This window comes from Chrysemys picta, chromosome 10 (genome assembly GCF_011386835.1).
Source record: "Chrysemys picta bellii isolate R12L10 chromosome 10, ASM1138683v2, whole genome shotgun sequence".
In the NCBI taxonomy this organism is placed as follows: domain Eukaryota; kingdom Metazoa; phylum Chordata; order Testudines; family Emydidae; genus Chrysemys; species Chrysemys picta.
Window position 1 is genome coordinate 17,552,102 of NC_088800.1, and position 17,396 is coordinate 17,569,497.

The window sequence follows — 17,396 nt, forward strand, 5'->3', positions numbered from 1 at the left end:
AAAGTTCACTAACTTGTCTAGCTGAGCAGACATCTATTAGAAACAAAACTCTGACAAATCAACTGGGCTCCCTTCCAGAATTTCAAAGCCTCTCGGAATGCCTTCTAAGGAACATGTCATCATGCTCCCTGCTAGGAGATGGGGAAGTGCTAATGAGCAAACAGAGTGGAGGGGTGAGAGGAAATGGAGCACAGTTTGGCTTTGAAAGGTGGAGAGCTGGAAGGAAAACAAGAAAGAATGCAAGTGTGAGAGACTCCTCTAGTTTCCTCCCAATGAAGGGAGGATCTATGCCACTGAAGGAGGATCACAGCACTGATGACCTGAAAGCCATTCATACCTCCCTCAAAGCTTAGTTAGCTGCACATTATGGGATTTCCAAACCCAAAAAGGTGATCCTCTTAAAAAAATACCTTAGATGAAAAAGCAACAATAAAAACAATTTGGCATAATTTAACAGAAAAAGGAATTTAGAAACATCACAGTAACCTTCCTAATACCTACTTAGTATAAGCACGAACTTAAAACCTCCTGCTACAGCATCCAAAAAAATCCCCCAACAGATGCTAATCATTACAAAGTAGTTTTATTTATTTATTCTGAATTCAAAACTTAGGTCAGTTCTTCTGTCTCTGCTTGTGTGTCACAATCCAATTATAAAACTGGAATTTGCACACCGAAATACTGATTCTAGCAATTCACTGAAGCTAACAGTAAATAAATGTTTTAAGTAAATTCTGTGCATGTGCAAGTGTATTTTCAGACAGTGCCTGTGTGTGTTCTGTATGATGATATCTACATCAAATTCTATTTTTACCTTTCCAAATTTCAAATTAAATTCAACCAAAATGTATTGAAATGTATGCATTTATTAGAAATCTTTATGCATTTATCTGAAAGCACAGAACTGAGCACCCTTCACTAGCCTGAAATTAAACCAAGATACTTTGTGCACATTAAGTTTTAAATAGTCAGCTGTCCCTTCCTCCTCATAAAAGTGACCTGCAAAGAAAAAAGAACTTGGACTTGAGTTCTATCTTTATAAAGAAGCAGAGAAAGTTCAGAATATTCACCTCCCACAACGTTTTTCTTTCTGCTTATATTTTACATTAGAAATTCAGGTTCTGTCTAGCTTGAAAGACTCTGAGATGACTTCAGAACTAGTGAACTAATTACCTTACCAGAGTCAAAAGAGTGCAAGTTGAGTAACTGAGAAAATATTTTTTAGCTAGAGCAAAACTCAATATGATGAGAAGTGAATTGTCTGATATTCCTAAGGTAAAAAACACCAAAAATGAAAACTTTACACACAAACTTTCAGGCTTTCTTTATCATTATGAAGCAGCTAAAAAGGGCACAGGCCTAAATTCTTTGAAATCCTTTGCAGGTCATCTTTAAGCTACCCTATTGGCTTAGTTCTAACATTTGGAAAAGGCTAACTGTTATAGTCATCAAGCTAAGGTTTATCATCAGATTTTTTCCAGTAAAATTAAAGGATGATCCATTATGAATTGATCAGCTCTCAAAATATATACATCACAGCTGTAACTCCGTGGAATAACTATATAAACCCTACCTTAGAGCGTAGTCTGTGTCTCCCATAAGAACAAGGGCCCAATCACATATCCATAAAAAGGCCTCTCTTACATACTAGGCAAAATCCTATCTTTCATAGATTAATGTTCAGAAACCTTGATTTAAAAGCCTCCAAAACTTAAGTGATAGCAATAAGCTGGCAGTTAGACAACATACAACAACATTCAGATACAAGCTAATTGATTAAAATAGTCACACAGGAGTATTACAAGTCACATGAAAAATAGCTAATGTAACACACACTATACACAGATTTTATACACACTCTTAAGAACAGGATACACGACATACAAAACCACCAATATTACTTCATTAAATTTCCACTTGGAGCTGCAATGCAAGTGAGACTGATAGTCCCTCATTTTACAATCTATGATTAGGCACATAATGCTTAGTTTTGTTATAATAAAAAATACTAAGTACAATTTTGGCAATTAGTTTTCTAAGTCACTTTGACATTTCTGGAAAAAAAATTACCCCAAATTATTAATTGGTGAACAGCATTTGAAAAGCTGTTTGTTATCAATGTTGTGAAACAATCCCAAACGATGTTAACATTTTACTATCACCTCTTACCTTGTTCAAAGATTCAGCAGGATCATATTTTGGTCCCAGAACGAAGATCTTTTGCCCTCTTCGCACCACACCACTGAACACTCTAGCAAAAGCAATGAAAGACTCCTTGTCTGCTTCTTGTTTCTCAGTTTTTAGGGTCATGCTCTCCGTTTGACTAGTGACCTCCTGCTCATCACCTAATCAAAGTTAAACAATAATGAAGTGTAAAAAACAGTTTCTGTAGCATCTTGAGGGAAAAAAAATAATGAATCACAGCGCCCAATCACTTGCGAAGAAGTAGTAGGAGAACACAAGGAACTGCTGTTATGACTCAAGAGTCAGGCCTTATCCACACATTTTTTGTACTGGGGCAAGATTTTTGTATCAAAATATAGTTTTAGCAGCCTAACCCCTATGGTGGACAGAATTATATTAGTACAAAGGTGCCTAACACTAACATAGCTTATTCCAATCCCACATAGGAATCTCTCTGCAGGTATGAAGCACTGACATAACTGCGCCCACACCAGGGGGGGTGTACTTGGGGTGAAGGCGTACAATGTGTATGTGTAGACAAGTCCTCGGACAAAGCATTACTAAGAACCACAGAGCCAAATGTCCCTACCAGATGTTCTTTTAAATAGACAAATTAAATGCTTTTAGGAGGTGAAGGAGGTTGGTGGAGACAGTCTGTAAGTAATGCCGCTACCATTAGGGATTAACCTTTTCACTTATTTAAAAGTCCAGTTTACTGTAATCATGAACACTTAACAGGCTGTTTACATATAACGACATTCAGGTTAAAGATAATAGTGATACTGATTGACTAATTTGATTGGCTATTTGCGCCAACCCCTTCCTCCCTTTCCCTTTCACTCTCTTCACCTTACTCTCACACCACCTGGCCTCTAGGCTCCTCTCTTTCCTTCCCTCCCTTTTCATCCCTGCCCTACCCTCTTATCGACTTCCCTTGTCTTTCCATCTAGTTAATCCCACTTCACCAAACCACATCTAGAACATTTAAATAACCAAACAAAAATTCCTGGCACTAATATGGTATCTGCAAACCATCACTCTGTTTGTGTATACTATCCCTTTGTCTTGTCTATTTAGATTGCAAACTCTTCGGAAAGCTAGTCTCTCTTATTCTATGTTTGTATGATGCATACCCAGCACAATCAGGTCCTGTTCTCAGCTGACCCCTAAGCACTACTGTAATAAAAGCAAAGTATTTCCACATGAGAAAAATGGATGACAAAAGACAGTCCTGAGAAATACTGTACCTTTTGTCTCACAAGTCTTCACAGTCCGTTCAGATTCATTTCCAGAAAGGGCGTGTTCTGGTAGCTCTTGTCCTTGACTGGCTATCAATTTTTCTGCATGTCTTTGTCTTGCAAGCTCACGTCTTTGAGCAATTACTTCTTGTGTTAAAGGCCTATATTCCATTTAAAATCATTAACATTTGGAAATACCATTCATTTTCCAATAAATACAAAGGAACTGCAATATTATGTCTGAGACAGACAAAACTGAACTTAAATTTCCAAAAAAAATTTCAAGGTTTGTTAGTGAAGCACTTCCAGTAGTTTTTAAGGCAGTAATAAAATATCCTATTCTTCTGCTACATCCAGGAGGTATCTATTATGCTACATTTCTGCTGATACTTGTGGTGTTAAAATAAACCCATCGCATGTGTAACTGTTCTGAGAATTATCACTCTTTTGGTGAATAGTGACTTGATAACAGTCATGATAATTAGAATCACAAGCTAGTACTATTACAGTAATAGCGGAGAATAAAATGGAGTAAGTGTGCAGTTTAGAAATATTTATATCACACTAACTTTGAACAAATTGCAAGAAAAATTATTTTCTAGCCAACTATCAGTGAATACATTCATTTTAAATTACTTGTACTATTTTGGCATTCAAATTTATTTCTCAGCCAAGATTGGAAGCTACCCATAGCGGAGAAAAGGTTTTGTTTGGTTTACTCACCAGCTTAGAGGGCAGATATTTACCCTAAATAGCATGTGAAACCATTACTTTAGTGAGCTGAACAGGAAACAGTGAGGGAACAGCTTCAAAAAAAAAAAAAAAATCCTAACAAATACTCTGAGTGAAATCCTGGCTTCACTGAAGTCAATGGCAGTTTTGCCACTGACATCAATGGAACCAGGATTTTACTTCCTGTATTTACATTTCCTTCATACATCAATTCACTGGATACTTCTACCTTACACTAATCCAAATTAATTCCTATCCAAAATAACTGCATCTTATGTGTCTTGCGGAGCAAAGAAATTGCGTTTAAACAGCCAAAGAGAATTTTAATATTCTGGGACTACTTCTCATTAGTCCATAGTACCCCTTTCCTTAAAAAACAAAAAAAACTATATTACAAACAAAAACAAATGTACTAAGTCACAAGCAGAATGACCAGAAAAAAAATAGATTTAAAGAACTTAACCACAAGGATAGTTAGCCCTTAGGGAATCTTTATTGTTTTTATTTTCCTTAGCAGCATAATTCCTTCCAAAAGGTAATTTAGGTAGAACTGTTTCTAAATACAATTATACAATTTTTCTCAGACATTTTCATTGCATATCAATGGCTTATTTTAAATTACCTGTACATTTTTCAAAATCTGGCCATAAATAAAACTTGTGATATGAGACACTCAAATATGTGGAGGCCATATAAACACTTAATTTCAGTCCAACCAAGGTCGCTCCCCGAATACCTTCCAGTAGCTTCCTATCTATGATGGCTCATCAGTGATCTGTACCGGTGATCTCTTTCATGGGCACTGTTTCCAAGTGACAGGCCTCTGCCTGAACTCCTTCCAGAGTGGAACTCTGCAGTTCGTTAGGCTATAACCACCTCTATTCCCACTGTACCACCAGAGTTACAGGGTAAGTGGTACTTTATATCCCCTTGTAATCTCTCATGAGGGCATCCTTAAATGACAGGTTTTGCTACCTTCACCTCTTTTAGGGTAGAACCCACAGTTCTACCAGTCTCCAACTGGATCATGGGATAGCAGTCCCACTGTTTCCAATTGTGTTAACAGAGCTGGCCCAACTGTAGTTGTTAACTGCCAGATGCTTCTCTCCAGGAGCATGTGACCAGTGGCCGATTAGAGTGACTCAAAACAGCTCCTTCCAAACAGATGTATTGTCCATATGCTCAGAGGTCCATGGCAAACAGAGAAAAGGGTAAAGACACAAAAGATCTACATGTCTGGGTCCCACCCAAAACTCAAACTCTCAAAGCTTAGGTGAGCTGCCCAGTTACCTCAGACACATCACTGTGGCCTGGTCTACACTGGGAGGAGGGGAGGTGGGAAGGAAATAGATCTAAGTTACACAACTTCAGCTACATGAATAACGTAGCTAAGTCAATGTACTCAGATCTACTTACCGCGGTGTCTTCACTGCGGTAAGTCAACGGCTGACACTCTCCCGTCGACTCCGCCTGCGCCTCTTGCCTTGGTGGAGTACTGGAGTCAACGGGAGAGTGCTCGGCGGTCAATTCATCGTGTCTAGACTACACACGATAAATCGACCCCCACTGGATCGATCACCGCCCGGCAATCCAGCAGGTAATGTAGACAAACCCACAGAGTCTCCGCCTTACTTCCACATCCCTAGAACATGCAGCAACGTATACATCCACCCTGATTGAATTGGCCCTGTCAACACTGGTTCTCCACTTGCGAAGTAACTCCCTGCTCTCCATGTGTCAGTATATAATGCCTGCATCTGTAACTTTCACTCTATGCATCTGAAGAAGTGAGGTTTTTACCCACGAAAGCTTATGTCCAAATAAATCTGTTAGTCTTTAAGGTGCCACCAGACTCCTTGTTATAATAGTAATAGAAAACACTACAGAACTCCCTCATCCTCCATATTATATGACGACATTCAATTCAAAGTCCTCCTCACATTCAAGGCCCCACATGATTTTGCCTCCACCTAGATCTCTGCTCTCATTTCCTCTTAGTCTGTACATCTTCAAATCCTATTGCCTTTCTTTCCTTTTTTTCTCTTCCTTTGTGGTTCAGTTTTTCTCCTGCTACCCCATAGGCTGGGAAGATTATCCCTCCTCTTGTACACCAATTACCTTTCCTCTTCTTCACAGCTTCTGATAGTACTTCCAATATTGTCCTCATAAATCGTTCCCTTTCCTTAACTATTGAGGCATGTCTTGTCTTGGTTTTTCCTAAGAAAAATCTTTTTAGGGCATTTTGTAAACATGTAAATTGTAATGTAAACATGTTTAGGGCATCTTGTAAACATGTTTTGTAAACATGTACTTTTATGGAATTATATAAATGGCTTTTAATATTACCACCATGTGTATACCAGGTCCTCCATGTGTGGTGGTGAATGGCTTTGAAATTTAATGCTGCAAAATACATTGTTGTTAAGAGAAGATTTCTAACTGTTATATCTAATGTTAAAAAAATAAAGCAAAAGCCACAAGGAAACTTGAGCAAAAAGTGCTCAAGACTGTCCTAATCACCTTAAAACCTGTTCAGATTTTTCTCCCACCCCCAATTCTCTCTCCACCAACTTCTCTTCACTGACAGATAGGTCACACACAGCGTTAAGAATAACTAGACAATAAGCAAAAATTTTACAGGACCAGTATGGTGAAAGTCGGGAACCTAATAATCCCCTCTCTTTATAGTGCTAAAAAGAAGAAGAAAATGACAAATGAAGGTCATGACACACTACAAATCTGTAGCACAGATGTTTCAATAGGCACAAAGAGGTGGTTTAAAACTTTGCAGGCCCTAATATCATGCCCGGGATCCTAAGGTTCGGGATCATTACTTTAGGGAATTGCATTTTCCATGAAAAATGGATGAAGGGTCCATCCAAATTGGTATTCAAGCCTGAGGAGATTACTTTTTGCTCATGTGTTTCAACTATTAAATCCTCACATGTAACTTTCTTTTTAAAATAAATACTGACTAAATGTTAGCAGTTCTTTCTGAGAGAACGCATAGCTCAACAACTATCACTGCCCAAATAAATCCACTTTGTTGTCCCCCTTCTTAATTCTGAAGCTGACAACTGCGGTCATCTTCTCAATCAAACAGCAACCTTACGGATTTTTATACTTTAATAGATATTTACAACTTTAACTACATCTTAAAGCTTTTTCCCTAAAATTCAGATTAGTGAAGTAATATACTATTAGTGATATTGTTTATATATTTAAGGTTCATTTACTCTCACTGTAGGCAAATCTTTAATGTTATGCAATGATGATAATTACCAATTGTTTATTAGAAATATATCCCATCATAATGCTGCAAAACTGGAGAGAAACTATGGTCAGTGTTGGTAGTAAAGGGGAAAAAAGGAAATAACCGACAAAACAAAGAGGTGGAATACTTCCAATTATATTTCAATTCTGGAAACAAATAATAATATCTAGTTAAAATTTAAGGGCAACACACACACGCAATTCTATTAATGTTTTGGTGCCAAGCTGTGCATCATGAAGAATCGCTTCAAAGCCATAATGGTACTTGACCTAAGTAGGTCATAACACATCTTGATGTCACATATGCCCCTAACTCATTTTGTTTTGTTTGGGTAACATTTTAGGATTTACTAGAATTTAGCTAGTGAGACCCCCCACTTTAGAAAAGCACTTAAGCATGTGCGTAAGTCCATCCCTATTCAGGATAGCATGTGCTTCAATCATGACTTCAATTAAGTGCTGTCCTGAATAGAGATGGACTTAAGTACATGCTTTAGTCTCCAATTCAGAAAGCACTTAAAGCATTTCTGCCTGCTTTATGGATCTGGAGAGAAGTAGAAAGCCTATTCTGAGAAAGTGAGAAGAGAGCACTTTATAGGGCAGTTAGGAAAGGAGTGCTCCCATATGGGGGGCAGCTTAGAAGAAAAATTTTCCTTCTCCCTCCAATCTGTCCATGTAGAAATCACTCTTCAAATAAACCCACTTTGTTGTGTGTGTCTCCCCCCAGCCCATATTTGAATTTCCAAGCTGACTACTGTTGTGTTCTCAACCAAACATGTAATATTAAGGCTTTTGACACTTTAATAGATATTTACAACTTCAACTACATTTTAAAGATTTTTCTTATATCTAATCTCCACTGGATACATACACAAAAAATTGGATTGACCCAAGAACAAGTTGTCACCTTCATTAGCACAGTGCTGGAGCAGAGCTTTACTACAGACTCCAAGAGAAGAATGAAATCTAATGGGTCACTATCAACACTCCCTGAAACATCTGGTTATCTTTGGAGGTCTTCCAAAAGTACTACCTATGCCCAACAATATTTAGTTTATGAGCGGTCATCAGATTACAGAGATGACATGGCATTATTATTCATTATTTTATCAAGAATTAAGTAGTCATCTCAACTGATTAAACAATTTCACTTTCCATCACTGCTTATATGATGTATTGTCAAGTGCATACTTTTTTAAAAAAAGACTACTCCTGTGCTCTAAAAGACAGAGCACTGGTAAATTTATGCAAGGCATATTGTTTTCTAATGGAAGCAATACTTTTTCTATTTTTAAGAAGTTCACGTTTTTAGCTGTCAGACAAAATTTACGTAAGATGCATAACTTTTTTGGTACATTAACCATTTTTGGTTAGCAAACCATTTTGGGGTGGGGTGGTATGGAGTGCAATCACATCTGAATTGCATATTTCTTCTAATGTAACTTTTTAGACAAAATGATGAGGGGTTCCCATTTTCCACTCCTGGATTTTCCTGTATAAAGTTTTATTTGCCATGCTTTCTCTATCATCCTGAAGTAATGCCCTAAATAGGCCCAGCTTTAGCTAAGCTAAGAAACATAAGCATGACTGATCAAAGAACATTTCTTCTGAACTAAAATTCCTATATAGGGTGATTATAAAGTATTAAAAATGGACAGATTCGAGTCCATTTGAAAACATATACCCCAAATTTTATACAGAACTCCTTAGTAACCTTTGCACAAAGTGAAAATCACAGTGTGCTGATATTTATCAGCATAGTTCTGTTTTTAAGTTTATGGGAAGAGGATTTAAACAGTCAAATGTTCAAAGTCAAAAGACAGAGTGGTTAACAATATGAAAAGAAAAGTCAGTTTGTCTGAAAAGATGAAACCAAAAACAGAGATGATAAAGTGGGAGTTAAGAATGCAGATCAGTTTGCTAACTGTTTCCTTTCTTTCCCTTAGTCTTATTTTGTTCTCTTGTTTTTTCTAGTTACTTTAAAATAATGGTCCAGCCAGTACTCAAGAAACAAATCACTTGATGCTGGTCTTCTTGCTTGTTATCATCCAGTATCACACCTTCCTTTTTAAAGCAAGATGACTAAAAAATATCAGAAAAAGGAAGCCTCCATCATCATCTGCCAGCGTCCTGAATTCTTCTAAGGTCAGGCTTTAAGCCATGGAACACAGAGCCCTTACTGCACTCCTCAGGTAGAGAGTCATTCAGTCTAATGCAAATCAGATCTCTTCAGTTCAACAGGAGAGAGACTCCTTTTCAGTTCAATTATGATAAATTTAAGAAAAAAATATTTGGTCTAACATGTAGTCCATTAAGTTAGGGTTGTTGTTTAGCAAGTAGATTCAATCTGGATTTTATCCTGGCTTCTCTCAATGTCAATTCCGACATGACTAGTTATTCCAAATACTATTATTAGAAATTATATTTAAAAAATAATGCTTTCAAATAAAGTTTATATATGTTATAGCATAAGGAGCAGAACACAACACAAGATTAATGCACATCAGGCACTGGATATATAAACATACTAATGACAGTTCATATTTTGATTTTAAGGTCTATGTTCTCCCCAGCTGGCAAAATCAAGGAGAGGTGAAAGCAAACTTGAACAACTCCTGGGTCACCCACACAGACAACCTCAGACTTTCAACTCTCAAGGAAGAGGGATCTGCAGCTAAAGGGAGTGGTCAGGCAAAGATAATTGAAATTACACAGGAAAGACTGAAAGAGGGAAGTAGAGCAGGACGAGGAGCCTGAGGTCCCAATCCCACCAATCACAGAGAATCACACAAAGACCACACACTGCTCAGGTAGCACAAGTAGCACTGCTCACTTAATAGGGCTTTCACGCTGTCACTGACTCCTCTGTGGCTGCATACTCGCTCTGTGGCAAGGTAAACAGAAGCCATGAAAAAAATTCATGTTGCAATGTGTACAACCAACATCAAGCATTCACTGAATTACTATCAAGTAGGTTTTAGCTTGGAAATCCTTCGATTTTTTGGGGCAAAGCAAGCTACCCACTGCTTTGCTTATTCTCTTGCAGGCAGCTCAGAAGCAATCCACAGACTTCCAGCTGCAGAGTGTTTGTGAAGAGGGGCTGAGAGAAAAATCAACCTCTCTCTCTCCAACTTCTGCTTTTTTTTATGACCTTTCAGCCTCTTCAGATTCTCCTTTCCTCCTCTCTGGACCTCAGTGCTGTGGAAAAAGGCATTCTACGCTAGGATTAAGCCATTGTACTACCGTATTAAGGACAGGTATTTCAAATTGAATAAAAGAAAAACTCACATATTACAGGTTAATATAGTTATGATTTTTCAAAATAAACTTGAAGGAACTATTGACCTTGTCTGACATATTAATCAAGAAATGAGTAAATATTGGATTTAAAAGGATTAATTAGATTACCTATGTAGAAATAATAGGTAGTCAGTAGTATTCTTTAGGTTGCAAAGGCACTTATGAGTTCCTTAACTTTTCCCTCTTTGACTAAAATTTTCCATGCTTGATCTCTGTCTTAAAGGGGTTTAAAAAAAGTTTGAGCAACATTTGTTCATGAACTATTTCCCACTCTCAAAACTCAAACACTAATTGAAAATATTTTTCTAAAGTTTTGAGTTTCCACAAGGGCTGTCCATTAATCGCAGTTAACTCATGCCATTAACTCAAAAAAAAAAAAAAATAATCGCACTGTTAAACAATAGGATACCAATTGAAATTTATTAAATATTTTTGGATGATTTTCTACATTTTCAAATATATTGATTTCTATTACAACACAGAATACAAAGTGTACATTGCACACTTTATTGTTTATTACAAATATTTGCACTGTAAAAATGATAAACAAAAATAGTATTTTTCAATTCACCTCATACAAGTACTGTAGTGCAATCTCTTTATCGTGAAAGTGTAACTTACAAATGTAGATTTTTTTTTGTTACATAACTGCACTCAAAAGAAAACAATGTAAAACTTTAAAGCCTACAAGTTCACTCAGTCCTACTTCTTGTTCAGCCAATCGCTAAGACAAACAAGTTTGTTTACATTTACGGGACATACTGCTGCCTGTTTCTTATTTATAATGTCACCTGAAAGTGAGAAAAGGCATTTCTCTATGGCACTTTTGTAGCTGCGTCGCAAGGTATTTACATGCCAGATATGCTAAACATTCATATGCCCCTTCATGCTTCAGCCACCATTCCAGAGGACGATTCCATGCTGCTGATGGTCATTAAAAAAATAATGCATTAATTAAATTTGTGACTGAACTCCTTGGGGGAGAATTGTATGTCTCCTGTTCTGTTTTACCCGCATTCTGCCATATATTTCATGTTATAGCAGTCTTGGATGATGACCCAGCACACATTCGTTTTAAGAACACTTTCACAGCAGATTTGACAAAACGCAAAGAAGGTACCAATGTGAGATTTCTAAAAATAGCTACAGCACTCGACCCAAGATTTAAGAATCTGAAATGCCTTCCAAAATCTGAGAGGCATGAGGTGTGGAGCATGTTTTCAGAAGTCTTAAAAGAGCAATACTCTGATGCAGAAACTACAGAACTCGAAACACCAAAAAAGAAAATCAACCTTCTGCTGGTGGCATCTGACTCAGATGATGAAAATGAACATGTGTCAGTCTGCTCTGCTTTGGATCGTTATCGAGCAGAACCCATCATCAGCATGGACGCATGTCCTCTGGAATGGTGGTTGAAGCATGAAGGGACATATGAATCTTTAGCGCATCTGGCACGTAAATAACTTGAGACAGCAGCTACAACAGTGCCAGGTGAATGCCTGTTCTCACTTCCAGGTGACACTGTAAACAAGAAGCGTGCAGCATGATCTCCTGTAAATTCTAACCAAACTTGTTTGTCTGAGCGACTTATTCAACAAGAAGTAGGACCGAGTTGACTTTTAGGCTTGAAAGTCTTACATTGTTTTATTTTTAAATGCAGGTTTTTTTGTACATAATTCTACATTTGTAAGTTCAACTTTCATGATAAAGAGATTGCACTACAGTACTTGTATTAGGTGAACTGAAAAATACTATTTCTTTTGTTTTTTACAGTGCAAATATTTGCAATCAAAAATAAATATAAACTGAACACTGTACACTTTGTATTCTGTGTTGTAATTTAAATCAATATATTTGAAAATGTAGAAAACATCCAAAAATATTTAAATAGTATTCTATTAACAACAACACGATCAATTCTTTTAATGGCTTCAAAAAACTTTAAAGTTTTTCCTGAAATGTAATTTTTTTTCTGGCCAGCCTTACTGCTTTGTGATGCTGAGGCAACAGACTGGCCAGAATGCTGCACTAAGGGGAATCTCTGGGTTGCTTAAAGCTGGTATAGCTGGCACCAAACAATCAACTCCCAAAACCCAGCTTTAGAGAATGTGGGATCAGCATGCTCTGTTTTCTGGCTGTTCCTTGACAACAAAATATCCCCTATGGGACCACTTCTAGCTAAAGTTAGGGTAGTTCTTACTTATGATAGCTTATAATGGTCCTCTGACTCTGTTTCCATTTAATTGCACCAAGGACTAGCTGATCCACTAATAGACCTGGGCAATGTCTTGGTGAGAAATCTAGTCCAGCTTCTGGGAAAGGGGAGGGTGCTGGTATTTCTACTACAGCGTGTGTGGGACTGAATCTTTAGTATTAGCTACTGACAATTAGATATGGTCATTTGAAGCTGCACTCCCCTCAAGAGATAATGTAACCTTAACTCTGCCATCCTTTGGTCCGTCTACATACACCCGTTTACCAAATTATTTTTCCCCTCAAGCAGTAGCTGTGGATGTTTGGTGTAGCAGTTGGTTCTGCACAGTGCTTACAAATGCGATTGATTGGGACTGGGCTTACATATACCTGATTAAATGCTCGTGGGCACACACAAAAACTGTCAGATGAAACTTTCCATCAGGAGCTACTCTTTCCTGTCAGATATTACTGTAAAACAGAGAGGGTGCACAAGGGTCAGTCCTTCCCCTTCTGCACAAACTCCTTTACTAAAGTTCCCTCTCCCAACACAACATTGAGTTATAGTTACTGAATGAACAATGGCTAAAAAATTACCCTAAATCCAAATATTAAAAAAAAAAAAAAAAAAAGAGCAGTTAGTTGCACCAAGACATTCCTCTTTTTTAAAAAGATTTCAGTCAATGAAAAGTAGAACTAGCATGGACAAATTTCAGACGCAACCCAATATCAGACTTGGCATTAATAACTTATGAAGAAAAACAAAACAAAACAAAAAAATTAAAAAAAATTCAAAGGGCATAAAAATTAACACTGCGTGAAATTTCATACCAATTGACCATCTACTTTTAGATGTAAACAGGAATTTTTGCCCCATTTTAAGATCTTTTAAAATAGCACTCCTAATGATGAAGTTACCAGGCACCTCCATAATTTCAGACACTGATAGTTCTTTCAGCAAATGTCTAGCGATACCTTCCCTATGTACTCATGAATGGCTAAAGAGGCCTTGTGGTCAAAACTGTACTTTAACAACAAAGTCTGAGGGAAATATGTCTCCAATTTATCTTTTCCAGTTGCTTAACTTCCATGAAGTCATGGACACAAGCAAACTCCTAGCTGTCAAACTAAGTAGGAATCTGCCATCTATTAAAAGCCTTAAACCTGAGCAAATTCCATGGAGTCCTATGAGCTAATGCCATATAGAGTGCTTCATGATTATGCTCTTTGTGATTAAGTCCAACCCATACAGGCTTTTCTGCCTGGTAAGAGGCACAATAAATATTCGTTGAATTGCATCCTTAACACAAAACTCACAAGAGCAGATTCTATTCATTGGAATTTAGTGCACAGATATGACTAAATGGTCTTCCTACCCCTTCTTAACTTCAAAACATGTTTGTCAGTCGGAGTCCAATCCAAGAAATACAGGGAGTCCAAGATGACAATGCTCAAATCCCAACCATGAATTAATACCCAGAAAACTGACTTTGGTGTTCAGCAGCACCTTAAAAAGCTGAACTTATAAGAGCAATTTCCATTCATAATAATTTAGAACAGAGTAATGAGAAAAATATTCTTCTGCCCCTGCTAGAGACAACTAGAAATTCTAGACAGTTTGTAGTAGAGATAAATGTGGTATAGCAATAAACCAACCAACTGAAAATAACTACAATCAATATATAAGAAAACATAAAACCACAGAGGTCTTATAAAGATGAGGCAAAAAGAAAAGTTCGAGTATGCTCCATATCTGAACTACAATTAGTATGCAAGAGCAACTATAAATATGTGAGTGTGACCGTTAGAGCCCCGCAATGCCAACTGGTAGAGGGCCCACCATACTGTAACTCATATCAGGACTGACACCCTCATTACTGCCAACATACTGTTGTCATAATACGTATGTAGAAGTTGTCATGTAAGGTATCGTATGTAAACTGGTCACACGCTGGTCACAAAAATCACTGAGTGATTGTAGCGAGGCAGTTACCCCGCTCCTGGGGAAAAAGGTAGGCTGACTGGGTGAGGCTGCCACAGCTGTGGCCACACTCAATCAGGCCACAGCTGGCCCTGATATAAGGGATAAGGGAGGAGCTGGGTCAGTCTCACTCCAGCCTTGGAGTGGGAAGGACCTAGCTGCGTGGGAGCACATGGTACCTAAAGCAGAGCAGTGCTGGGGAAGGGCAAGAGGAGCTGGGGAGCTCCAGCCTGGCAACTCTCCAGGCTCAGGCCTTGTTAAGGCCTCAGGAGGTACTGGGGCTGCAGAGGTGCAGCCCGAGGATAGGCAGAGGCAGCTGGTCCAACCCCCTTGCCAATGATGAATGGCCATTACAGACTGCAGTTTGCCCCAGAGAAAGGGGGCTAGATGACGACTGGCAGTAGCCACTGAGGCAAGGTGGGCATAGGGAGAGGGGGGGTCCCCTGAGAAGGGAGACCCAGAGTGTGGGGGCACTGCTGTGGGGCAGCACCCCAAGGAAAGAGAGAGATGCCGGCCAGCAGGAGGCACTCTGAATGCTGGAATTGAGCTAATTCCCAAAGTAACAAGCAGGAGGCACCGCGGCAGTGAGTAGGCAATCTGCTACAGTGATGTATGTACAGATTGGGTACAAAGAGTTATATATTTGCGCTGGAAATATGTTCTTAAAATTGGTTTGGGAGGCAGCGTGTATACACCAAGCCTGACAAAGGAATGTGGATTTACCTGTCTGACCAACTTGATTACAGGCAGAAAACAAGACAGGTACATTTACATATAAGGTAAACAAAGTTAACAAGTGGCAGAGGAGACAGCTTAGTAAGCATGCTGGGTGACAGAGTCAGCACTCCAGGACAACTTCCTGGCTCTTGAAGCAGAGACAATGGATTTTGGATAATATAAATGGAGCAAAAGACATTTGAGTTTCCCATCACTTAAGGGACAAAAGAGACCAGACCTCTTGGAATCTGTGAAAGGCAGATACTCCAACCATGCAGGCTGAAGTCTCTGAGAAATGACTACAGGTGAGGAACTGCCTGAGGTCAAGATTGTAATGTGTTAAACTTTAAACACCAGACAGCATGCTTTATTTGTTTTGTTTGTAACCATACCTGTTTGTGTTTCTCTTGCTTAGTGTCACTTAATGTCTGTTCTTTATTAATGAACTTATTCTTGTTTTATTATAAAACCCTCTCAAGTGCTGTGGATTATTGTGAAGTATGAATCTTCAGCTAACTTAACAGGCTAGAGTGTACACTGTCTCTTTGGAAGCAGCAAAAATTTAACAATTTCGGTGAGTGTCACAGTAAGAGGGATTGGACACTGGAGAAAGATGTCTCTTGGGGAGTCAGGTTCACTGATTGTTACCTGCAAGGACAGGTTAATCTGGCAGAACCTTGTGGAGTTTGCTGGTAGACAGACCTGTGTGACAGGAAGCTGACACACAGTCTAATCTCCATCTGAGGCAGATGGCTAACACAGTGGTTTACTGTTCTGGGTGTCCTGAACAGAATGTCACAGTGATAAATAAAATAAAATCAATGTTTGCTGTGATACTTTTGTAGGATGCTGTAAGCTATTCCTTTGTAATCTCAGGAATACTCAAAGAGAGATCCAAATTTCACCCATGAATACAAACTATACCTTCAATCAGTTCCATATGTTTTAGTTGAACCCAAATGTAGAATGTTTCCATACAAATGAAGAATGCATTTCAAAGCAAACACATTAAATAGGTTTTCTCCTTTTCTGAGACAATATTTTACTTTGTTAATTACCTAAGTAGGTGTCATACCAAATGTTGGCCTGTAATTCTGACAGGATGTTCAATTGAATAGTGTCAGTGTTCACTGTTACAGATTACTTAAATAAGGTTCAGTGCAAACCACAAATGCAATCCAGGAACAGATCCGCTCAGAGCAATAAATGTAGCTGCATTACAAGGCACAGAGCCCTTTAAATGCAATTGTAAATTTACCTGCAAGAAGATGGTGAGTTTTCACACAGTTTAATCAAAATAAGTGAATATTTATAAAGTTCTAAATACATTCGCAATGTTGTTAGTTAAAGTGTAGCAAATTGTAACTGTTTATATTTCTTTAAATATAATCTTTAGGGAATATCAGAAAGGAAAGTGAGTGCATTAACAGTTGAAATATACACCAACCTGTTGGTTTAAGACATGCAAACAAGCAGCTAGCAGAAAAAGGCAATTACCATAGTAATTTCATCGAGAATTGTTGGGGAAGTGCCAATTTAATGGTGATATCTAAGGAAAAATGCCGATTTCATGCAGATGGAGCAGAAAGTATCTTTCATATCATTCAGCAGAAAGTGGTAGGGATATTATGGGATCCATACCACCTGCAATAGTCATAAAAAAGGAATAACACCATATAGCTTTTATGTGGCCAGTGTATGTGTTCTGTAGGTAACACTGTAATCAGTTCAAGGTAAATGGAGCTTTGGAACTTTTATATATTTAAATACATTGTTTC

The 17,396-nt window shown here is 38.1% G+C and overlaps 1 protein-coding gene across 2 annotated transcripts in view; it reads right to left on the reverse strand.

Moving 5' to 3' along the window:
- The window catches only part of EFL1 (elongation factor like GTPase 1), a 151,078-nt gene that overhangs the window by 101,922 nt on the left and 31,760 nt on the right, over positions 1 to 17,396 (reverse strand). For both annotated transcript variants that reach the window (XM_005307231.5, XM_065559341.1), the window contains exons 13-14: positions 3,432 to 3,583; positions 2,170 to 2,345 (exon numbers count right to left, since the gene is read on the reverse strand). In XM_005307231.5, the coding sequence (XP_005307288.2) occupies positions 2,170 to 2,345; positions 3,432 to 3,583 (328 nt within the window). The remainder of the gene's footprint in view (positions 1 to 2,169; positions 2,346 to 3,431; positions 3,584 to 17,396) is intronic.